The sequence below is a fragment of the Rattus norvegicus genome, chromosome 13 (assembly GCF_021556685.1).
Source record: "Rattus norvegicus strain SHRSP/BbbUtx chromosome 13, alternate assembly SHRSP_T2T, whole genome shotgun sequence".
NCBI classification, from domain to species: Eukaryota; Metazoa; Chordata; class Mammalia; order Rodentia; family Muridae; genus Rattus; species Rattus norvegicus.
Window position 1 is genome coordinate 65,334,421 of NC_141546.1, and position 25,955 is coordinate 65,360,375.

The window sequence follows — 25,955 nt, forward strand, 5'->3', positions numbered from 1 at the left end:
AGGGGGGGGAGGGAGAGGGAGAGGGAGAGGGAGAGGGGGAGGGGGGGGGAGGGGGAGAGGGAGAGGGAGAGAGGGGGAGGGGGAGGGGGAGAGGGAGAGGGAGAGGGAGAGAGGGGGAGGGGGAGGGGGAGGGGGAGAGGGAGAGGGAGAGGGAGAGGGAGAGAGGGGGAGGGGGAGGGGGAGAGGGAGAGGGAGAGGGAGAGGGAGAGGGAGAGGGAGAGGGAGAGAGAGAGAGAGAGAGAGAGAGAGAGAGAGAGAATTTAGCATGCATAAGGTCATAGATTTAATCCCTAGCACTGGCAAAAAATAATTCAGCTGGTGAGTGGTAACATCCAGAAAAACAATCCAACAATAGCAGGCATCAGTTCTTAATCACCTTAGGAGGGCTTAGGTGTCTTATCTCAGGTATTATTCTTAGCAATCCCAAGGGGTAACAATTTTAAAGGAAAATAACGGACACTTAAAATATTTTGACTACCTGTCCAAGACACAAAATTTATAGGTGTACTCATCCATCTCATAAAGTTGGTCTACTCTGAATTCATTATTAATGCTTTTACTGTCTCCTGTATAAGGCTATATGATATATACCCTTCATGGTACAACGTCAGTGCAGTGTTGATGTAAGAGAAGTCAGTTATTGAGTTTTGTAAATGATGTTGTCCCTTAAAATACCAGAAGGAAATGCATAAAATAAGAACTATAGGCTTATAGAACTAGAGACATGGCTCATAGCTTAAGAGCACTCGTTGCTCTTGTAGAGGACCAAGGTTCAGGTCCCAGAACCTATCTGGTGGCTCCAAGGCATCTGTGATTCCAGTTTTATGGGATTTGACGTCCTCTTCCATGGGAACCAGACATACACTTGATGCATATATATATATATATATATACAAATATACATATATGCATATTTGTATACACATAATTTGCATAAATGCATTCATTCAGGCAAACACTCATATAAATAAAAACAAAAATGTCTAAAAACATATGAAATTATTCTCTTCTATAATTTCTTGAAAATTTCATAATGAACTTATTAAGAGAAGAAAATGATTTTTAAAGTAAACCAAGTCAAATCTCTTTTCCATTAGTTAAGAGAGTGTGAAAATTGTTCTGCAATAAGCATATTACCTTGGATATTCACATCAAAATCCAACTCATCTTCGCCTGCGAGGTTAGAGGCCACACAGGTGTATCTCCCGGTGTCTGATATCTGAGCTTCCTTGATTTGAAGAGTGTGCCCATTTTCAGCGATGTTAACATGATGATCTGATTTAAGGGGCTGTGATTCAATTATAACAATGTCAGTATTGTATATGCTAATAGAGCTAAGATAACCCTGCAGATGATCAACACTGTGACTCTTTAATAAATGGAGATAGGTAAATTATTCAAGATAGCAGTGATTAATTTAATTTGATCAAATTGTTTTCTAAGTAATTTTTATCTCTTGAAAATTATAGCTGATATAGTTCACATCATGTAGGTAATTGTAGAAGATACATTTATATATCCTTTATAACAGAAAACATGTTCTTAGCATCATATCCATGAAAGAAAAAGTGTCTCCAGATAATCTTATCAAGTATTTAAAAAGTGTGTCTTGTTGATAGCTTTCTAGAAAACTGTAATAAATACAACTTTGCTAAAAGTTTAGAACATTATCACGATACGATTTTATCTGAGATTATCATTATTTATTCAGAAACATGCTTACTTCATACATAAGACTGTTTTAGGCTGAGGATATGTTATGACATATTGCAATGGGCATTATAGGTCTTTCTCCATTATTTAAAGATTTTATTCCTGACTCACTGGCATTGCTTCTGCCTGCTGTCAACCAAAGACATGACCACTCAGCTTCTTGATTTCCTCTTACCTATGCCAGCACTTTTTTATTCCATCCCATTAGACAGTTCAGCCATAAGGAAGTGGTTCTTGCTGCAGCCTACCTACACAATTTCTGAGGACATTAACCGTCAACCATTCAAAAATGTGTTCTATGTGTAAGGTGTCTAATTTTATCCTCTTAACGTTCCTTGAATCTGATCTAATCAAATCTTTGTTTTCGTTGCTTGATAAGGAAGGCAGTCAAGGTCATTCATGACAGACATGTGGCTACATATACCACTCTGCCTTTTTTCTGTTCTTGGTGGTATTTGACACAAGGTGACTTGTCTTCATTTTTTTTTTATTTTATTTTTTTTATTAACTTGAGTATTTCTTATATACATTTCGAGTGTTAGTCCCTTTCCCAGTTTCCGGGCAAACATCCCCCTCCCCCCTCCCCTTCCTTATGGGTGTTCCCCTCCCAACCCTCCCCCCATTGCCGCCCTCCCCCCATAGACTAGTTCACTGGGGGTTCAGTCTTAGCAGGACCCAGGGCTTCCCCTTCCACTGGTGCTCTTACTAGGATATTCATTGCTACCTATGGGGTCAGAGTCCAGGGTCAGTCCATGTATAGTCTTTAGGTAGTGGCTTAGTCCCTGGAAGCTCTGGTTGCTTGGCATTGTTGTACTTTTGGGGTCTCGAGCCCCTTCAAGCTGACTTGTCTTCATTTTGAAGTAACTTTTCCACTTTGTTTGAGACACTCCAACCCTTTTTCCTCTACTCCCAAAGTCAGAAACACACTACACATGTCTTCTGTTGTGCTCTCTCTCCTCTCTCCTCTCTCCTCTCTCCTCTCTCTCTCTTTCCCCTCTCTCTCCTCCCTCTCCCCCCTCTCTCTCTGTGTGTTTGTGTGTGTGTGTGAGTTCAGGAGTCTGCAGAGGCTAGAAGAGACCCTAAGGCTGGTTCTGGAGTTACAGGCAAATGTGAGCTGAGTAATGTGTGTGTCTCTGACTAACTTTTCTATTCCACATCTTAGACTCTTTATGACTGACTTAAGTTTTTAGTTTAGTTTTTTGTTGGCATTGGGCTTTTCTTGTGGCTGGTTTTTTTTTTTTTTGTTGTTGTTGTTGTTGTTTGCTTGTTTTGGATTTTGTTTTGGCTCTGAAAACTTAAGTGGACAGAGATTTTTGACCTGTTTCCTTCTCATCTAAATTTGTTGTACATAAAAGAGTGCCTAGCAAACAGTTGAGATTCAAATAATTTTGGATGCAACAAATCATATTAATATTATTAATATTACATCACATATAAATATACCACAGTTAAATTTTCTGTATCAAAATAAAAATTTCAGGACAAGGATGAATAAAATGTTCAGATTGTATTAGAAGTTATTATAGCTGATATTGTCAATATCTTTTGGTGGTTTTTCTAAAAAAACATACTACTTTATTAAGTTTGCAGATTTAAAAAAGAACTGAAAAATGATATGGTAAAAGTATTTATTGATAATATTGCTTCTTGTTCGTTATTTTAGGAAGCCAGTCCCAGGCCTTAAAATAATTAGAAGTGCCAGTCAGTATAATTTTACCTATTCCAGAGACCGAATTTGAAACTAATAATTATTAGTGAATTTTGAAAGCAGTCTAGTTTCTATTTAAATTCTAGTGCTTCCCTGGTCTTTACTTTTGTGGATCTCTCCATGTGTAGTAGCATACAGGATGAAAAGGCTTTATAGAAAATTAAAACCAAATTAATGATATAATTTCAAAGGGCTGGGAACACATGTGTTTGCAAGCAAGGTTTTACAGAGTTGATAATACATCACACTGTGTGCTTGTGCAGTGCAGAGCCAACAGAAGCAGAGCATGGTGGGAGTTCTGCATTTTCCTTTTGCAATGGCTTCCAGATGATACATGCTTATTTTATATGAAAAGATACCACCCCCTGCCGATATCACAGAATCCATCTGGGATCTGGAAGGAAACCACGAAGCCACATCTTCCTTGCCTCTAGAGTCATACTATGACCTAAACTTTACAACTGGAGCTTGACTGACCATTTGGTTGATTGTGTGTAAAACTCGATAAAGAGCGCCTTGGCTGTTTCCCATCTGTATTTAGTAGTCTCCCTCTAACCCTTCCCATGTCATGTCTGTCCCTTTGCCCTCAAAATGATTTTTTTATTAAGTATTTCTTACTGCCCCTGGGTAATCATAGTATGCCCTTACATCTTTAAATTTCTCATATATTAGGATATCAAAAACGTTACCTTTTGTGAAAGATGTAGTGGTATTTAGAGAAAGTTCTGCATAAATTTAGACCTCATTTTAGGACCATGAATGGGTTTCTTCTCTATTAAATTTAGTTATCTGGGTGGAACACTCCTCTAATTCCCCATTGGGACGGTAGCCAGATTTTCACAGTCAAGTGCTAATGTACACAAAACCAATCTTGCTTACATCCCAGTGGTGGAACAATACCAAAGGTATTAAACATGTTCTTTTTTTCCATTTAATTAAAATTTTAAAAGCAGTTTCATATTTGAGGAGCATGATTGACTATTTTTAATATCAGAGTGGGTGGGATAAATCTGTTTCTTTTTAAATTGTTATTTTCATCTTTAAGAAATAAAGGACAAATGAAATGTAGTTGTGACTGGCCTGTCCGTCCTTGTACCAGCGGAGGGAGGCAGATGGAATCGCGTAAGCCTCACACTCCAAAGTCAGGCTGCTGTTCACTCTGATCTTCACCTCCTTCGGGGAAAGACCCGGCCCCAAAAGGTCCCCTTTCTTGATGATGGGCGGAACTGCACAAGATCAACATAGAAGAATTAAGCACTGAATGTTTTAAATACACAGTCTACCGCACAGATCACAGGAAGCAGCAGTCAGCAAGGTGCCAAGCAGATAAGAGGCTTCTCCACCAGCCTTCCACGAATGACCTCAGCATCCCAGGAAATGGGAGTCTCCAGACATATAATATGAATAAAATATATCTGTATCTCTTCATTATTATAAAACTGCTGGAGAGACCAATGTCCTTCAAATTTGTATCTGTTCCGGGCCCACATAGTTCAACCATGACCCATATAATACATGGCATTGACTTGTAGGGCACCAAGTCAAAGTAAAAATAGCAATCAGAAATATATACTTTGTTTATAAAGTAACACCAATAACGTAGGAAGAAAGGCCTTACAATGTGGCCTCCATTGATGACAGTATGAGTTTTGTCTTTTACTAATAGGTCGATTACATTGTCATAATCCGACACTACTGATGATCTCATCTTGAGCTCTGGAGCAGGCACCTGCATGTAAACAACACCCCAACAGGTCACACTGAGTGGACCCAGTGGACTCTTCATGAATGGTTTTTGCATATATATGTGTGATTGTGTGTGTGTGTGTGTGTGTGTGTGTGTGCTCGTGGATGTGCACATGCATGTGTAGAAACATATGCACATGGGTGCATTTGTAGTCCCAAGGTTAATACCGGAATCTTCTTCAATTATCTCCTACCTTATATATTGAGGAATAGACCTTTGCTGAATCCACAGCTTACTGTTATGATTAAAGTAGCCAGCCAGTTTTTTCTACACATTTCCTGTCTGCCATTCTGGCATGAGACCTGCTTGTAGGCTTTCATACCCATTTGACATTTACATGGGTTCTGGGCTTCTTAACTCTCATAACAAACATGTCAGTCACTGAACCATCTTACCAGTCCTGGCTCTTTACGTCTTTAAGCAACTAAGGCCATGGGCATAATACTTAATGTAGCTTCCATCCTTGATGAGACAAGCTAGATAAGTAAGAGTCTTTAGTATACTTGTTGATCAGTATGAAACAATTAGGAAAAATAATGAAAAACAGGATTAAGAAAGCTAGAAGCCTCCAGGAAGAGGCAGCAGAAGCATTCTTCTGGAACTTACTGTAGACCTTCACTTCGTAGTGCTTTATCATCTCCCCAGCCTCATTAGTGGCCACACATGAGTATCTTCCGGCATTGTCTTCCTGTGCGTTTAGGATCTGCAGAGTACGGCCTCCTAAAACATGAAGGAACATTGAAGAATCTTTGACAGCGGACGCGGGGGAAGGCAGGGTACTAGGACTTCAGCTCTTATTGAAAATACTGCTTCTTATGAATACAATTTAGTGGGAGATATTTGATGGAAAAAATAAGCCACACTATTTGTTCTGTGTCTTTTGAAAAGTAACGTTCAAGTATTTTTAAAATTTAAGATAGATGTCAAAGCATAAGTAGGAAGACAGAGATAGACTGTCACAGAACGAAAACACAGGCGGTTTTATTAAAAATAACGTGTTCTCTACTACAGTAGTAGACAGCGCACGTCCATCTGGGCTACCTGAGGTCAGTCGGTTACCTGGAAGGATGCGAAGGTTCCGGCTGGATTCTAAAGGCGCGCCGTCCTTGAACCAGGTGATGGTGGCCGGGGGATAGGAATATGCCTCACACACTAGAGAAGTGGGGCTGTTAAGGATGACAATAACGTCTTCGGGGCTGCCATCACTGTCTACACCAGCAATTGTAGGAGATACTAAAAGGTTGGAAGATTTATTAAAGAAACAGACTTAGAAAACCTCTTAGGTATCGGCTGCCGAATTGCCATTGCCCTTGTCTCTGCAATCCCAGGTTTTAAGAGTTACAAAGCAATTAATCATCATTAGTCTCTATAAAATCAGCGAGAAACATCATATGCTAAAGGAGGATGGTAACACACACACAAGAGGTAATGACATCACTGTAATGTAACACAAACCTCCACATGCATCTTTCTGTATTAGACTATATCGGTTCTGCCTATAGGGATCTTTCGTCCTATACACGATGTACTATTTATATATGCTACTACTCAATCCTTTTCACTTGATCAACTGGTATTTCTTACATATATGTAAATGCACATGGGACCCATTTAGACTACAACCTCTGTTTGAAATTCCTGTTCTATGTGGGGATGTAAGAGTATCTGTGTGCAGGACAGTATTTATGTGGACCCCAAATGATATAGGAGTAGCTATGAAAATAGTTGAACAAACTCAAATTAATTGTATATTCACACACAGTGAATTTAGTATCACTGTCGTCTAATTTAGCGTAAGTTTTTAAATATTGATAGTCAAATGTAGTAGATTTAGGTGGGGTACATGTTAAACTTGAGAAACTTAGAATGAACTTCAGTGATATGCTTGAAACATAAACGTAACTTTGATGCTGTAAGGCCAATGCTGATGCATTAATACATTCTGACGTTTAATCACACCCAGGCCACCGAGACCCAAAGAGGGTCAATCTCCAATAAAAGCACAGAGGCTCAGGGAGAGAGGCACAGGGTCTCAGGCTGAGACTCCCTGTCTACCTTCACAACTTGCCCCTTCCCCATGGCATAGTTAAATGTCTGTCTTGATCATTAGTATTCCCTGTACAAAGCACTATGCCCAGAACATAGTTTACTCCATAACAATGAAAGTAAAAACAGCCTACATATGTGAGTGTTGGGATCCTCCACATAATGAAATTCAATGAGAGACAGTGAGTGTGTGTGTGGGGGGGAATACAGAGAGAGAGAGAGAGAGACAGACAGACAGACAGACAGACAGACAGACAGACAAGAAACATTGATCATCCAAGACGTGAAATGAAGTTCACACCTACCAAACACATTGAGACTGAAACTTTTGCTTTTGTCACCAGCTATATTAGAGGCCAGACACGTGTATCGTCCTGTGTGGGACACTTGAGCATTGGTGATCTGAAGAAAACGGCCTCCAGACATCATGTGGTGTACTTCGTCTTCCTGGAGAAGCTGTCCGTCTTTGTGCCATGTGATCTGTGGCACAGGATTCCCTGTTAAGAAAAAAGCTACTTTTTTGAGGCAGCCCAGTATCACATATGCGTAAATGGAAACATCCAAAGAAGGTGTTTTCACAGCGCCGCTGTTTTTTTCTGTGTCCCACCTTCAAAGCAACAAAGTGGCTATTCTTTCTGAAGCGGTGCCATACTACATACATGAATCGTTTTAAATGTATAGTGATTACAAGATGATGGAAGATACACAACGAACAGACATCATTTCAGATCTACGTGAGCTTTCATCTGTAAATGATTCTAACACTGGTCTCCGTGCTTAAACAAATAAGGTGCTTTAGCTCTCGTAGTTAACTATTTTCATAGTAATTCACTTTTAAAGCCTGAAGCACACATCATGATCAAAAATATTATAAATTCTTTTCTATTCATACTAAAACCCTTTTTTATTCTTTTAAGAGGAAACAGCAGAAAAATAAGGCATTTATTTCAATGAACATTTTGTGCTATACTGGGATTCTTACTAAGAGTTCAGAGGTCTAATTAAAGTAACTATTCATTCAGTCTTTGTAGCTGACAGAAAACACTTTTGATAGTTGTAAATGGAGGTGAGTGTTCAATGTTAGTTAAAATTATTCCTTTGCCATTTATTAATTTTAAAGCCACAAATGAAAACAGGTAGAATGGATGATCAAAAATCAGGGAGCTTAAACAGACAATACTATGACGTTTAGGCCAAGACAGGGAGGGAAAAAGGGAGGGGAGGCAGGGAAGGAGCAGGGAAAACCAGACACCACTTTCTTTCCATGTGGACACAACTGTTCTCTACATGACACTTGTTAATTGCCCCTTTGCTTCCAGGAAAGAAAAGGTGTAGGCAGCACTCGTCACAGCTGCTTTAAAAAATATTTTCTTATTTCAATTTATTACTCACACAAGATATATAAACCATGCAGTAAGAAACTTATCAAATCTTACTTGAAACTCTCTTTTCCAATAAAATGTTCTTAGGTATTCTCATCCTTCACCCATAACTGTAATATCTTTTGTTTACAGTAAAAGGGGATTGAAATGTTCTGTTAGATATCTTTAAAATTTCTTACTTAAACTATTGTTTTAAAATGTGTGTTACCGTGGGGATTATTATATAATTATACATTTTCCCTACCCTTTGTCCCCTTCAAAGCTCCCCTGTGCCCCTCCTTGCTCTTTTACACAAATCTTTTCATTTTCTTTCAGGCAATGAATCATCTGCGTGGCTGAAGATAGTGATAATGGGCTTTTTAATCTTCCTTTTTCCCTAGTGTCTACTCTCGTTGCAACATGCAAATGTGCGAACTGAGGTTTGTTCTTGCTCACTCCTCAGCATTAAATAAAATGTCTACCTACTTCGTTAATGTAAAATGTACAGAAACAAGGAAAGAGAAGGGTGGCAGAAACACAAGGAAGGAGAGAGAAATAAAAGCGGGCAAGAAAAAGAAGATGTATGTAAGTGTGAACCTAGTTAAAAAAAAAGCAGGACCTGATGAGAAAGACTGAATGCTTCCCCCTCTCCTCTCCTCCTCCCTTCCTCCTTTTTAAAGATGCTTCATTGCATCTGCAAGGCTTCCTAACACACTTCAGCCAGGTACACTACACCAGGATCCAATGTTGAATACCTACTGTGGTGGCTACACTCACCCCTGGTGATTAGGGCATACCCCACATGCACACATTCTGGAAACAATAACGCTCACCAAGGGCAGCAAGTTCCAGAAATACAAGAACTTACCTCTCACTTCACAAGTCAGTGTAACACTCTGTTTCTCTTTAATCTTTATATCTTCCAATGCGTTGTCACCCACAATGTGAGGAGGAACTGAGACAAAGATGCAAAGACATGGGACAAGTAAGTTACAGCTCTATCAGCAAGGACAAAGACCTACATTTTAAGCAACTTTTATTCATAGAATGCCAGGGCAATTGGTTATTTTAACCAATTCTAGTTTTTATCTGTAATCCAAGGTTGCTATGAATCCAATTTTAATGCATTAAGTTGTAAGCTGAAGGGGACTGAAACCCCATAGGAAGAACCCTCCCACCCCCCCGAGCTCACAGGGACTAAACCACCAACAAGAGTACACATGGAGGGAGCCATGGCTCTAGATACATATGTAGCACAGGGCCTCATCTGGCATCAGTGGGAGGGGAGGCCCTTGGTTCTGTGGAGGCTTGTTGCCCCAGGGTAAGGGGGATGCTGGAGTGATGAGGTGGGAGTGGACAAGTGGGTGGAGGAGCACCCTCATAGAGGCAAAGGGGAGGAAGAGGGGTGATGGGACGGGAGGATTTGTGGAGGGGTAACAGGGAGGGGGATATCAATTGAGATGTAAATGAATAAATGATTAATGAAAATAATAAAGATGAATAAAATGTGTGATGGTTATATTTAATTGTTAATTTGAGACTGTTTCTCATCCTGTGGAAATGAGTCTCAATGAAGGACCGTGGATTAGGCTGGTCTGTAGGCATGACTGTGGGGACTTCATCGATTATGGTAATTGAGGTGGGAGGACCCACCCTCTCAGGGTATGATTCTTGAACTCTGTAAGAAGGGAAAAATCTCTGTAAGAGCAACTCTCTCTGTAAGAGAGTCTGTGCAAATGGGCTCTCGGTCTCTTTCTGCTGTTGGCTGTCCGTGTAAATAATTTCAAGTTTCTGCTACCTTGACTTCCCCACAGTGATGGGCTGTGACCTCATATGGTGGCTTAAAATACATCCTTTCTCTCCCAACTTACTTTGGGCTACTTTATCACAGCGACATAAATTAAACTAACACGGAATGTGTCCACAAATAAGTGAGTAAGGTCTCTCATTTGAAGCAAGATGCATAGGATCTTAGAACATTTCTGAGCAGTTTTGAACTGGCACAGCAAGGCAGTTTGGCGGTTGAAGGGGACTCATTTCCTCCAAATAACTGTAATGTGGAAACCTCGCCAAGAATCATAGTCCGGAGGCCAAAGACCACATAGGTATAAATTCCAGCTGTGAATACATTTTAACTCTGTTTCCAGAATGCATCGTGGCCAATTGTATTTCCCCTTAGATACTGCAAACTGTGCAAGTACCTAATACTGAAAGTCCAAACATTTTCCTGTCTTCACCAGCTGCATTCCTTACAATACATGTATACTGGCCAGCATCTTCTGGTCTGGTCTGCATCAACCGCAGCATCCTGCCTCCTAGAAAAAGCAAAGCACCAGATGACTTAAAGATAAATACAGTTCCGAGTGACATCAAGGGAGAAATGGAGTTTTGCAGCGAAGGGCAGGTTCCGCTGTTGTTAGGTGTGAAGTGATAAGACAGGGATGGTAGTACTCTCTACAGTGAAATGGGTGCGGGAAATGGGGACAGATGAAGTTGGATAGTTTGGCCAGGTTTTGTGTGCCCTTGGGAGTCATGCAAAGGAATTTAGTGTTTGCCGAAGGTGAGGGAGGGAGCTGAGTGCATAAAACAGGATCGCGATCTGATTGGCGCTTTCACGAGTGGGTGTTGACCGGAAGCTCAGGAAAAGATGGCGAAATGGGTCTGTGAGATAAAATCCATACAACTGTGAGGGTAAAACAGGAAGACGGACCGGCTAGTGGCTGTCAGGCCAGCTTCTTGGAAATCCCCGAGTACATGGTTACCGGGTCACTGCAGGCACTGGCGCTATGGTGCCTTCCTTGGCTTCTTTCCGTATTTTGATTTGCTGTTTTGCTGAAGAGGAAATGCACATAGACGGAGACGTGCTAAAAGATGAAATTTGGCAGGAAATTTTAAGGACAAAGGTGGAGGAGTCAGCAAATAAGACAAGGCAAAGCCTTTTGAAAAGCTATAGATAGAGCGGAAGCGGGGAACACCAAATGAAAAACCTCAGGGGGAAAATTATAATGTCAATAATTTTTAGGCAGCCATATATTCTTGCTTAGCACCTTGAATTTGTATTAAAAATGCTAATGATACAGATAAATTTCTTGTTTAAATATTCACCTGGATCTTGTTGAAGAGCTACCATTTGCTTTCAATATCTATAGCGACAAGCTGACACCATGCTTGTCTAACAGGCAGCTTCTCTCTTCTCAATTTACCAGAAGATCACTTTAGCAATATCTTACTTGAAACAAACATACAACAAACAAACAAAACAAAAAAGCTGATTTCCTGAACTGAAGTTTGTTTTCCCCAGCAGAACAGAGGTAAAAATCATAAACAGGTTTTTCTTTTTTTTTAAACACCTCTGTGAATTCTGAAAGAATTCAAAGGAATCACCCACTCATTGCCAGCTCAGATTAGTGAGTCTGCAATATGGCTCCATTTCAGGGTTGTTAAAGTGATTCAACTTTTATGAGTCATTCCTGGGTCCACAATCATCTTTCTCTTCACTCCCTAATCCTCTCACATAATCTACGGCGATAGGGTGGCCACCAGGGTCCGGCTTGCAGACAAGCCTCCAGAGGACTTGTCTTAATGGAACAGAAGTCTGCAGCAGAGCAGCAGTGAGGAGGTCACAGGCCATTCATCTGCTTCTCGTTTAGCCATCACACAAAACACATCCAGATTGCAAAGCTGAGCGGGTCCTTTGGCAGTCACAAGGTGAAATATTTCTAATGTGCTTTGCTCAGGGATCTCCAGCTGCTGGTCAATCAAAACAAGTCTAAGGAGAGTCAAACACCACTCCTGTAAATGTGGAAGGAGCCAGCCGACGGCGCTCTGCTACGCTGTTTTTATTTCTGCAATCCTTGATGCTATCGCATTTAATAAATTCAGACTTTACAGAACTGAAACTGTTTTTTGTTAAGAAGTGAAGATAATTTTGAGACAAGAAGACAACTTGCTCAGGCTGTTGGTGGCCAGACTGTAATAAAAATCTTTGCTGCTACTTCTCTCTTTGTAGGGGGCACAGAGACAGAGTTCTCGGGAACGAAAAGCTCAGAGGACACAGGAAGGATGCAGGGAGCTTCCCAGGATTCGGATTGACTATCAGATACTTTAGCAAGCACAGTATGAATAGCTTATCATGATATAAACTCACTTCAGTTTAATAAAAGCCACAGGATTTGGATGCTGCCAAAGTTCACCAAGTTGAATAACTGTCAAAAGCTGAAGAATGATTGTCCTTTTAGTCTATGTGATAGCTATTATCAAAATAGGCCAACTGTAGACTCCGGTGACATGCCTCAAAAGCCCTCTCTCTGACCTTACGTTGACCCACGGGTGAGAAGACAGTCAGGTTTCCCTACAAAATCATCAGAAGCTGAACTAGGGATACGGTTTCAGCATGCAGGGAACTCGCTTGCCAAAAATGTAAGTACCATTCAGACTAGTCACACATGTGCTGGCAGTTAGTACAAGGGGGATGCTATACATTGCTAATACAACAAAGGGAGTGATGCCAGCTCCCTTTAACATGACTTTCTATGTTTTAAATACGTTTGTGGGATATGATGAGTAGGCATCATAATAAGTACTTAGGTCAGAAGGAAAAATGAAACAACGTAAACAGCGAGGATGAAAAATGGAAGAGAAGCGGTGTTCACGTGAAGGTAGCCATTGAGCATACCTGAGAGAATCTTCACAGAGCTGCCAAGGCTGACAGGCCAACCATCCTTCAGCCAGGTTATGGAAGGCAGGGGGATGCCGGAGGCTTCACAGGTCAGGGATACAGAACTCTTTTCCACCACACTGATGTTTTCAGGGACTCCGTGGTTCCCGATGATGCTCGGAGGGACTGTAAGACAAAAGCAAAAGTGACAGAGAGAGGAAGTAAGGGAGCTGACACATAGGAGACACGAATCCTTAGCAGCTGCTCTCTACCACGAACCCTCTACTTCCTGATTAATGGTAATCAGATGAAGAATCATAACAATGTCAAATCTGAAGATTAAAAAAATGTATCACTGCTTTCCGATTTTAACCAATTCAGAACTGGTATTTCAGCAATGGCGAGCTAGTTTCTGAGATTGTCGTATTTTCTGACAGATTTATACCCTAGACTCACAACTTTCTTATATACAGATTATGAATGGAAATCAGTGGGTCGGGGCATGTCTGGGATGAACTAGAGATTTGGGAGTGGAGAGGCTGGGAGTGGGCCCGCTGAGACTTCTAGCAGTGGGGGATACAGAGCCTGAAGTAGCCACCTCCTGTAGCCATGTGGGACTTCAAATGGAGGGAGGGGGACACCAATCCACCCACAAAAACTTCAATCCAAGATTCATCCTGCCTACAAGTTGTGTAGGGATAAAGATGGAGCCGAGATTGAAGGAACAGTCAACCAATGACTGGCCCAACTTGAGACCCATCCCATGGGAGAGAGCCAACCCCTGACGTTATGCTTTGCTCGCAGACAGGAGACTATCATCAGGGCCTTCTGAGAGGCTTCATCCAGCCGCTGATGAAAACAGATGCAGAGACCCACACCCAAACATTAGGCAGAGCTCGAGAGTCACATAGGAGAGTGGGGTGAGGAGGATAGACTGAGGGCCTAGAGGAGTCAAGGAGACCACAAGAAGACCTACAGAGTCAACTGACCTGGGCCCATGGGGGCTCACAGAGTCTAAATCATCAACCAAAGAACATGCACGGGCCGCACCCTATGCATTTGTAGTAGATGTGCAGCTTGGTCTTTGACTCCATTGCCTGCCTTTGGATTCCCTTCCCCTAGCTGGGCTTCCTTGTCTGGCCTCAGTGGGAGAGGATGAGCTTAGTTCTGCTGAAACAAGATGTTCCAGGGTGGGTTAGCACCCATAGCGAGCTTCCTTTTCTCTGAGAGGAAAGAAGAGGAAATAATGGAGGTAGGGGTTTGTCAGGGTGGGACTGGGAGGAGAGGAAGGAGCAGGCTGCTATGTAAAGAGGTGAATAAATAAATTAATGAAAAATAGTAATAATTTTAAAATTAAAATAATTTAACAAAAATAAAATATTAATTCTCTTTCTTTTTATTATGTTCCCTTTATCTTTGATATATATGTGAGCCACAAATGTAAGAGACTAACACTAAGCTTCATTCATCTCCTTTTGGTGTGTTATGAGACAATTTGGTTTTGTAAATAATGTTGAATTAATAATTCTCCAAACAGCCTCAAAAGTTCTGGAATTATAAATATGCACCAGAAGACCCAGCCTTATTCATTTATTTATGGGATTTGAGCTATGATTTGTTTCTGTTAAAATTCCCTGTTGCTTCTATAGATTTTAAATTTATACCTCAAATTGCATGCACTCAAATAGTTGACCTTGAATATGTATATATTTAGCTTCTTCCTGACCCAAATTTGTAATTTACACATTAGAATCTTAAATCTGACTTTAATACACATAACTCAGACCCACAGGACCGAGCCAATGTACGTTAAATAGTCTTTATTTAAGACTTGAATTTGAAAATCATATAATTAAAAGATTCAGCCAGATGTGATGCTTGAAGTGCATGCCTTTAACCCCAGAACTAGTGAGGCAGAGGAATGTTGATTAATGTCAGCCTGGTGTGTCTACATAGTGTGTTTCAGGTCAGCCAATTACACAGTGATTGTTTGCTTTCTTAGTTTTTTGTCTACTTTATTATATACATCCTCAAAAGAAAGCCAATATGTGCTTGTCTCAACAGGTAACATGAAGTCAGACATCGAAAGATAAATGATGAGACTAGAGATACTTAGAAAGGAGGTGGAACACTGTCTTCTTGCACTCAAGGTCCCATACTGTACTTACTTGCACAACAGCTATCCATACAAGATCGAACTAGCCAAAGTTCACACAAAGATGGGGGAGATAACTCTAGGCCCTATGCCTTATTGAGGAACTATTGGTAGTTAAGAGCTGCTGTGGAAGAGAGAATCATTCTTCTTGGAGGAGTGGTCACTAGAAGTTTTCTAGTGCTTTGTAGTATCACACCATACACATATAGGCAGCACTATTTGGACTTAGTGGTTTAAGAAGAAGAGAAAGGAGGAGGTGGAAGAAGAGGAAGAGAAGGAGGAAGAAGAAGAGGAGAAGGAGGTCTTGCAAGCAGGAGCGTGCTGTCCTCTGAGAGTCTCCATCCAGAAGCTGGCTCAGACAGTCACAGACACCCACAGCTAAACAGTGCATGGAGCTTGGGGACTCTTATGGAAGAATAGGAGGAAGGGCTCCAGGCCCAGAAGGGGATAGGAACTCCTCAGGAAGACCGACAAAGTCAACTAACCTAACTCTGAGTCTGAATTACCAACAAAAGAACATACACCTAGACCTTCCTGCATATTTGTACCACATGTGCAGCTTGGTTTTCACGTGTGTCCCGAACAACTAGAGCCAGGGCTGTCCTGAAAGCTGTTGGCTGCATGTGGGATATGATCTTGTAGCTGGGCTGCCATGTCTGGCCTCAGTGGGAGAGGAAGCACCTAGCCTCAGAAAGCCTTGAAGTGCCAGGGTGGGGAATACTGGGGAGTGGGTGGACGCATCTGCTCAGAGGAGAAGGGGACTGCAGATGGGGGAAGGATTGTGGGAGCAGTGACTAGGAGGGGCAGTGAGTGGGATATAAAGTGAATAAGTAAAAAAAATAAAATAAAATTTAAAAAACATTTAAAAAAGAAGATAAAGAAGTAGGAAGAGGAGGAGAAGGAAAGAGAAGAAAAAAGAAAAAGAAGGATGATGATGATGATGATGATGATGATGATGATGATAACTTAGGATGAAAGGTATTGTGGGAGATATGGGTAGATATGGAGGAGGGTAAATGGAGGACGGGATGTTTAAATGATCACATTTCACTGTATATGGGCATGAAGTTCTCAAAGAACTTAAAAAAACAGTGGAATATTAATATAAGACTTTCAGCTCGGAGGTCTATGTTCCCAGAATACTTGATTGTCTCATCCTGTGAACAATCTGATTCTTTCCTTTCTACTCACCGTGGACACTTAAGTCATATCTTTTGTCAGTCATTCCTGCTACATTCACAGCAACGCACACATAACGGCCTGTGTCAGAAACGTGAACATTCTTCAGCTGAAGAACGCGGCCTTCATCCAGGATTTCCACTCCTTTTCCCTTGGACAAGGGGCGGCCATCTTTCATCCAGGTCACTGTTGGCTGAGGAATACCCTGCACCTCACATTCCAAGGAAATACTTCTCCCACGGATGACAGTAATCTCAGGGCGGTGACTGCCACTGTTGGCTATTGATGGTCGGACTTGGGGGAAAGAAAAGCCAGTGAGAAAAAATACGGGAAATGTTTGCTTCAATTCTAATAGAACTTTTCACTTTGAACTTCTGATCATCTTGCTTTCACCTCTAAAGACCAATGGGAATGTGCCACTGCATTCTGGTTATACAACAGGAGGATGAAAGCCAGGTCCTTGTGTATGCTAGATAAACACTACCAGATGGGCTACACGCTCAGTGCTAGGGTCAATGTCAATATAACAACTATTAAAAATGAATCAAAACAACAGATCGCAACAAACTATGAGCATATTGTGAGATAGAATTCTTTTCTGTTTCTAAGTGAGTTAATATCTAAAAGGAAGCTATGGACCCAGGAGGAAAAGAAAACTGTATTTTTAAAGAAATGATACTGTAATGAAATTTGTCAATTAGAACTCTGATTCGCAGCAGTGTTCCTAATACTACAATGGATATGGTAGCTTAGGGCTTCTTATTTCACTAGGGATTCCTTTTCACCCGATAAAGTTCTATGTGACTCTGGATACATAAGCACATAAAACAAGTATACAGACCAAACGCTTACTGATAATAAATTATAAAAAAACCTTATTTTTAAATAGTTCTTTAGTATTTTAAATAATTCTTTTAGTATATAATTTTATCACTTACCAAAGACAAGGCAATATGCATACTAATGACTTGCATTTTTTTACATAATTCAATCATTTAATGTTTAAAGAGAGGCCCCCCCGAGGGCTGGGCTCTTCTAATATAAAGTAAAAATATTAACACCCTTTCCCTTTCTTGTGTTCAGTGTGGATTTAATGTCTCATATGCAGCAACCATCTGCACTACCATGAAGGAAAGGGTAGAAAACCATGGAGCCTCTGTCTTGCTAGGAATGACTATCCAACTGCCAGCCTCAGGTGTCTCTTTGTGGGAGGAAGGAAACTGCCGGTTTATGTCACTGATAGTCAGCCGTTCTGTTTCTCTGTAGTCGACCTTACCTAATTGATAACGAGTCTGAGAACTAGAAAGTAGAAGTCAGCCAACTTGCACTGACACACGTGTGTGTGGGAAAAAATGGATCTGTGTTAGTAACCTGTGTTCTAGGGACAGTTCTCCGAAACACAAGCCACATGACCTTGATCAACCATGAAAATGTGTCTGAGTTTGAATTTCCATAGGTGCAAGGTAAAGCAATGGCTCTCCCTTATGTAGAGATGCACATAAAGATTGATTAGGTGACATCATGCATGGTTTCAAGCACTCTAAAACGTTGCACAGGTTCTAGTTGACATATCCTTTTCAAATAAAATATTTTATATATTTTCAGTATAATCTAAGGCTGAGGCTGTAGATTAGTTGGTGGGTAGTACTTGCCTAGCACACGTGTGTGCCAGCACATGTTTGTAGTCCCAGCATTCAGGAGAAGGAGGCAGGTGGATGAAAAATCTAAAGGTCATTCAAGTTCATACCGAGTTTGAGACAAGATTGGGCTACATAAGAACTTATCAAAACAAACAAAGCAATAACATCAACGAGATGTTACTGTTACAAGCAGAAACATCACCATTAGCAACACATACTATAAAGTGTGATCCTCTCTCTTCCCTTTCTAGACATTCTTCCCACCCAGTATATTGTAGCCATTGATGTGTCTGTTACTGGTGGGATGATGGGGATGAACAGCTGTATTGATGGATGAATAATGGCCCCAGGGAAGTAATTGTTCTCTGGTTATGTCAGCATGATTTATACTACATGCGAGGTAGAGCTGTACCACCGTGAAAGGCTCTTACAGCTCTAAAGAGAAATAGAAAGGGAAGATAAAAATCGTTAGAAGAAATTTGGACCCAGAGGTTGAGGAGGTCAATGACTTACTATACACTTGAAGGTTGTACTCTTTCTTTGCAATGCCAGCCACGTTGGATGCCACACACGTGTAGAGTCCTGCATCTGCTTTCTCAGCAATTGAAATTTGTAACCGTCGGCCACCAGATAAAATGTGAACACGTCCTGCAGCGTCAGCCAACACCAGAGAACCTGAAATCAAAACCAAATGGAAGAATCTGAGGAGAAAATGTGGCTTTTCTACGCCTGCCCAGATGGGAACTGGTTTGTTTACTTACCAGTCTAAGTACCTAAATGGTACACAGCCCTGAGATAAATACTTGCTAATGAAAATCTACTCAACTACAGACTTTAGGCCTAACATATGTTGCAAAACTGCCATAAATGTTTACTTTAGAAAATAATTTAAGGACATTTGTGAAGAAAACAATAATTCCTTGAATGGTAGACTCTTGATGATGAGAAATGCTCTATAATACATTTGATTAAAAAGCAAGGACATAATGCAGAAAGTTGTTTTGTCTGGTGAACACTCTGAAAATGATCTTCTTTGAGATGATATTGAAATATCACATGTTGGAAGCTATTACAAAGCAATTTTGCTATCTAGCATTTAGTATGCAAACATCTGGAAAGGTTTCTGTTATTATTTTTTATCGTCTGTCTGTCTAAAATCTTTCTATCTATCTATTGATACTTTATGGACCTAGGTATTTTGCCTGCATGTATGCTAATGTGAAGATGTCAGATCCCCTGGAACTTTCATTACAGATGGTTGTGAGCTGCTATGTGGGCACAGGGAATTGAACCCAGGCCCTCTGGAAGAGCAGTCAGTGCTCTTAATCTCCGAGTCACCTCTCCAGCCCCTGGGTTGTTTTTGGTTCTTTAACAAACTGACATGTTAGCTTATCTATCTATCTATCTATCTATCTATCTATCTATCTATCTATCTATCTATCATTTAAAAACTTTAGGGATGCAAACTGACCTTTCTTTTTCCAAGTAAGATTTGGGGGTGGAATTCCACTTGATTCACATAGGAGAGTGATAAGATTCCCTTCAATGGCTGTGAGTTGCACGAGCTCATCAGAGCCATAAATACTAGGAGGTACTGAAAGAAAAAGGAAAATAAGTATTGATTCTACAATTTTTGTGTCATGTACTTTCCCTAACACTTTACACACAGTAGAAAGGGCTTCTATGCAAATGATGGAAGAGAAAAGCAAATAAGGTTAAATGTCACCTCTAAAGACTGCAGTCAATTTCTAATAGCAGAGAGTTCCCACTGTCAAATAAATTCTATAACGGAACACTCAGAATAGCATAGTTTATTATAGATATTTAAACACTGGTGTGAAGATGCTGATACCAAATCTGAAGTTGACCTAGACTATGATGCCCAACAAGCTTTGACATATTAGATGCTTAAACATAACTCGAAAACAATAAGCATACAATGCCCAGTAAAGAATGGAGGGAAGGATTTCAAATTTCTCCACATTCAAATGTCTTCTCTTGTTTATTGACCTCTTTCCACCTTGGACTTCATAATCAATAACTTCACCCTCTATTTTTGCCAATATTCGAAATTGCCTGACTCACTCTTCACTCTTATTTGGTAATACCTTTCCTTTAGGATTCTAAAGAGTTTATTGCCATCGAGTATCCAACAGGCAATGAGTTCCACAAAAGAAAATATCATAACCACAGATCAACGTGCCTCTAAACTCAGAATCTCCACTTTCAATGCTATCCTTATCCACTCCCAGGGCTTCCACGAATCTAAGTAGTTATGAACCCAGTGAAGATTCTCTCTGAAATCTAGATCATACAGCAAACTTGTTACATCATATGTCACATATGATGCTCAAGAAGCAATGCCAACTGTGACCTGTCCAGGACTGAGTAGAGCGGCTCTTCTTCCTCTCTCAGAGATACAGCACCATCCATGAGCCGAGCAGATTGAGGAGCACAGATTGTAGCCTCCGCCCATCCAGATTCAGTTTCTTCATCACATCTGGAGTACAGTTGCTTCCTTTAAAACGTATCTGAGCATCCCAGTATTCCTTTAAAACTCGTTAATGTGCCCTCCGACACTTAGAACCAAATACACTGACTGAAGAGCATTGGCCAATCCACCCTCTCTGCCTTTCTACCACATATTTCCTTCCTACCTTCTGTACCAGACTAGTCCGTGGTGAGCAATGCTGAGTTCACTGATTAAGCCTCTTCTTCAGGCCTAGTATTGCTTTCATCTAATTCACAGTTAATGCCTACTCATGGTTATGGTCTCAATTGTATGACACTTAACCCCTCATGTCTTTCCGTCTAACCTAAAATAGCTCTTACAGTTAAAGTAACTATTTAAAGAGCTTTCTAACCTGAAAATTCCTTTCTCAGTAGTCACTACACATGGAAACAGAGAAAGACTGCATATTTTCAAGTGACCTTATCCTCAATATCTCAAACATCTCCAAAATCATTCATTATTATATTTAGTGCACCCTGATTTCCACTGTTAAACTCTTTCCTTCAGAGGCATTAGCATATTTATTAGTAAAGGACAACTTACAGTTTATATGTAGTGATTTCTCTACAGTATATCGCATTATTCATTAATCTTTGCATTCATCTAGGTACAAATTATTCATTGTCTGTTTTATTTTTCTGTGGACATTGTTGTCCTTAGTTTTCATATCACTGTTTTTAGTAGATTTTCCTCTTGCCTGTTTAACTACTCAGTTTTCCACTTAGGGCCTCCTTTTTTTGTCCCCATGTCCATATAATACTCTTGGAAGACATTCCGTATGACAATCTTCTGTACACATTTCTGTGAGGAATCTTAGCCTCCATCTACAAATAGCAGTGTCTCTAACTTTGTTTACATTTCCAACTGTGTAGTGGATAATTTCACAGTGTTGGTTCATATTTACCTCCAAAGCCTCTTGTTTCCACATCACTTGTTTTGTTAATTAGTTTCACTGAGTACTTCTACTATATTTTTTTGTTCATGTCTATCTGTACTGTCTCCTCCCCTCTCCTTTATTTTCTTTCCCCATCCCTTTCACCTCCCTAGTGCCTTCTTCCACTTTCAGGATTTCTGTTTGTCTTGGTTTTGGATTCCACATTTGAGAGAAAGTATGTGGCACAGGTTTACTTTAATCTCACTTTCAAGGTGATTCTGACTCCTAATTTCCTGTCTGGAGCCACCCTCTTGACCTTTACTTTACAACTTTTAGCTCAGTGCCCTGTCCCATTTGGGATGGGAATAGTTTTATCATTTGAAAGAAATTAAAAAGAAAAAGGTTAATTGGAGAGGCATACAAGATGGGAAGAGTTAGGAATAGACATTAATGACACATATATGCTCAATATAAGCTTGCTATATGGCAAACTGTACCATTTAAACACAAATTCATACCATTGTTTTCAGTACATTTTCCTCCTGGATGTTTACAAAGTGAGCAGTAGCTTTTATTATAATTTACTGCAATAATATTAAAATGACAATTATTTTTAACAACTTATTTCCACACACAGGTATGTATTAAAATTAAATTGTCCTGAGTAGCCTGGAACAGGAAGCTTCTCGTCTCCATCTGCACCCAGAACTAAGGCTGTCCCACAGTCCTTTGGACTCAAAACCTGCCCACAGAGAGCCAGTCTGCCAGGAGTACTCTCCCTCCAAAGCCCACAGGTGGGACCCCACTTTCACTCCATTGACTGTTCAAGGAGCGGCCTGCCTAGAACACACTGGACAAAGGAGCCACTGGGTAGCTTGGACAGGACTCTTCTGGTCTCCATCTGTGCCCAGAGCTGGGGCAGTCTTATAGACCTCCAGACCCAAAACCTGCCCTTAAGAACTTGTCTCCCAGGAGCACTCTCACTCCTAAGATCACAGGTTCACAGGCTCACAGGCCTACAGGAGGGACAAGCTCCAGTCAGCAATAGCAAGACCAACTAACATCAGAGATAGCCAGATGGCAAGAGGTAAGCACAGAAACCTAAGCAACAGAAACCAAGACTACTTAGCTTCTTCAGAACCCAGTTCTCCCTGCAAATACTAGATATCTCAACACACTGGAAAGCAAGATTTGGATTTAAAAATCACATTTCATGATGAAGATAGAGGACTTAAGGACATAAATAACTCCCTTAAAGAATACAGGACAACACAGGTAAACAAGGAGCCCTTAAAGAGGAAACACAAAAATCCCTTAATGAGTTACAGGAAAACAGAACCAAACAGGTGAAGGAATTGAACAAAACCATCCAGGATCTAAAAATGGAAATAGAAACAATAAAGAAATCACAAACAGAAACAACCCTGGAGATAGAAAACCTAGGAAAGACATCAGGAGTCATAGACACAAGCATCACCAAGAGAATAGAAGAGATAGAAGAGAGAATCTCAGGGGCAGAAGATGCCATACAAAACATTGACACAATAGTAAAAGAAAATGCAAAAAGCAAAAACTTTATAACCCAAAACATCCAGGATATCCAGGACACAATGAGAAGAGCAAACCTAAGGGTAATAGATATAGAAGAGAGTAAAAATTCCCAACTTAAAGGGTCAATAAATATCTTCAACAAAATTATAGAAGAAAACTTCCCTAACCTAAAGAAAGAGATGCCGATGAGTATATAAGATGCCTACAGAACTCCAAACAGATAGGACCAGAAAAGAAATTCCTCCTTTCAAATAGTAGGAAAAATACCAAATACACAAAACAAAAGATTATTGAAACCATAAGGGGAAAAGATCAAGTAACATATAAAGGCAGGGCTATCAGAATTATACCAGGTTTCTCACCAGGGACTATGAAAGCCAGAAGATCCTGGGCAGATGTCATAAAGAACCTAAGAGAAAACATATGCCAGTCCATGCTATGATATCCAGAAAAACGTTCAATTAACATGGATGGAGAAACCAAGATCTTCCATAACAAAACCAAATTTACACAATATCTTTCCACAAATCCAGCTCTCTACAAAGGATAATAGATGGAAAACTTCAACACAAGGAGGGAAACTACACCCTAGATAAAGTAAGAAGCTAATCTCCTTGCAAAAAAGCCAAAAGAAGACAAACACACAAACAAAATTCCACCTCCAACAAAAATAACAAGAAACAACAATTGCTATTCCTTAATATTGCTTAACATCAAAGGACTCAATTCCCCAATAAAAAGACACAGAATAACAGACTGGATACGTAAACAGGACCCAGCATTTTGCTGCATACAGAAAACACACCTAAGTGACAAAGACAGTTACTATCTTAGAGTAAAAGGCTGGAAAAAATTTTTCCAAGCAAATGGTCCCAAGAAACAAGCTAGAGTAACCATTCTAATATAGAAGAAAATAGATTTTCAACAAAAAATTATCAAAAAAGATAAGGAAGGACACTTCAAACTCATCAAAGGAAAAATCTACCAAGATGAACTCTCTATTCTGCACATCTTTGCTCGAAATGCCAGGGCACCCACATTCACAAAACGAACTTTACTAAAGTTCAAAGCACACATTGCACCTCATACCATAATAGTGGGAGACTTCAACACCCCATTCTCAACAATGGGAAGATCATGGAAACAGAAACAAAACAGAGACACAGTGAAACTAACAGAAATTATGAACCAAATGAATTTAACATATATTTATAGAACATTTCATCCTAAAACCAAAGAATATACCTTCTTCTCAGCACCTCATGGTACCTTCTCCAAAACTGACCATATGATTGGTCACAAAACAGGCCTCAATAGATACAAGAAGATTGAAATAATCCCATGCATCCTATCAGATCACCATGGACTATGGCTGGTCTTCAATAACAACAAAAACAACAGAAAGCCCACATACACATGGAAGCTGAACAATGCTCTACTCAATGACAACTTGGTCAAAGAAAGAAATTAAAGACTTTTTAGAATGTAATGAAAATGAAGGCACAACATACACAAACTTATGGGACACCATGAAAGCAGTGCTAAGAAGAAAACCGAGTGCCTCCAAAAGGAACTGGAGAGAGCATACACTAACAGCTTGACAGCACAGCTGAAGGCTCTAGAACAAAAAGAAGCAAGAGGAGTAGACCTAATACCAGGAAATAATCAAACTCAGAGATGAAATCAAACAAGTATAAACAAAAAGAACTATATACAAAGAATAAAAAAAAACAGGAACTCAACAACAAGATAGATAAACCCTTAGCTAGACTAACCAGAGGACAGAGAGAAAGTATCCAAATTAACAAAAATTACAAATGAAAATGGAGACATAACAACAGAAACTAAGGAAATTAAAAAAATTATCCATCCTACTTCAAAAGCCTATACTCAATAAAACTGGAAAATCTGGATGAAATCGATAATTTTCTAGAAAGATACCACATACCAAAGTTAAATTAGGAGCAGATAAACCATCTAAACAGTCCCAAAATCTGTATATAAATAGAAGCAGTCACTAAAAGTCTTTCAACCAAAAAAAACGCCCAGGAGCAGATGGTTTTAGGACAGAATTCTATCAGACCTTCAAAGAAGACCTAATACCAATACTCTTCAAACTATTCCACAAAATAAATTAAACAGAAGGAGCACTACCCAATTCATTCTATGAAGCCACAATTAAGACCCATCAAAAGAAAGAGAACTTCAAACCAATTTCCTTTATGAATATCAACACAAAAATACTCAATAAAATTCTCACAAATGGAATCCAAGAATACAACAAAACGATCATTCACCATGATCAAGTAGACTTCATCCCAGGGATGTGTGGATGGCTTAACATACAGAAATCTATCAATATTATCCATTATATAAACAAACTAAAAGAACAAAACCATATGATCATCTCATTAGATGTTGAGAAAGCATTTGACAAAATTCAACACCCCTTCATGATAAAAGTCTTGGAAAGATAAGGAATTAAAGGCTCATAACTAAACAGAGTAAGAGCAATATACAGCCATCAAACTAAATGAAGAGAAACTTCAAGGAATTCCACTAAAATCACTTGACAAGACTACCCATTCTCTCCCTACCTATTCAATATAGTACTTGAAGTCCTAACCAGAGCAAATAGAAAACAAAAGGAGGTCAAATGAATATAAATTGGAAAGAAAGAAGTCAAAATATCACTTAAGTGACACCAAAAATTGCACCAGAGAAATCCTTCAGCTGATAAACAACTTCAACAAAGTGGCTGAATAGAAAATTAACTCAAACAAATCAGTAGCCTTCCTCTAATCAAAGGATA

The 25,955-nt window shown here is 39.9% G+C and overlaps 1 protein-coding gene across 2 annotated transcripts in view; it reads right to left on the reverse strand.

Moving 5' to 3' along the window:
- The window catches only part of Hmcn1 (hemicentin 1), a 457,385-nt gene that overhangs the window by 122,692 nt on the left and 308,738 nt on the right, over positions 1-25,955 (reverse strand). For both annotated transcript variants that reach the window (NM_001271292.2, XM_087580179.1), the window contains 11 exon segments: positions 1,138-1,288; positions 4,502-4,647; positions 5,775-5,888; positions 6,228-6,401; positions 7,520-7,711; positions 9,444-9,530; positions 10,777-10,890; positions 13,251-13,418; positions 16,579-16,860; positions 18,720-18,881; positions 19,678-19,800. In NM_001271292.2, the coding sequence (NP_001258221.1) occupies positions 1,138-1,288; positions 4,502-4,647; positions 5,775-5,888; positions 6,228-6,401; positions 7,520-7,711; positions 9,444-9,530; positions 10,777-10,890; positions 13,251-13,418; positions 16,579-16,860; positions 18,720-18,881; positions 19,678-19,800 (1,713 nt within the window).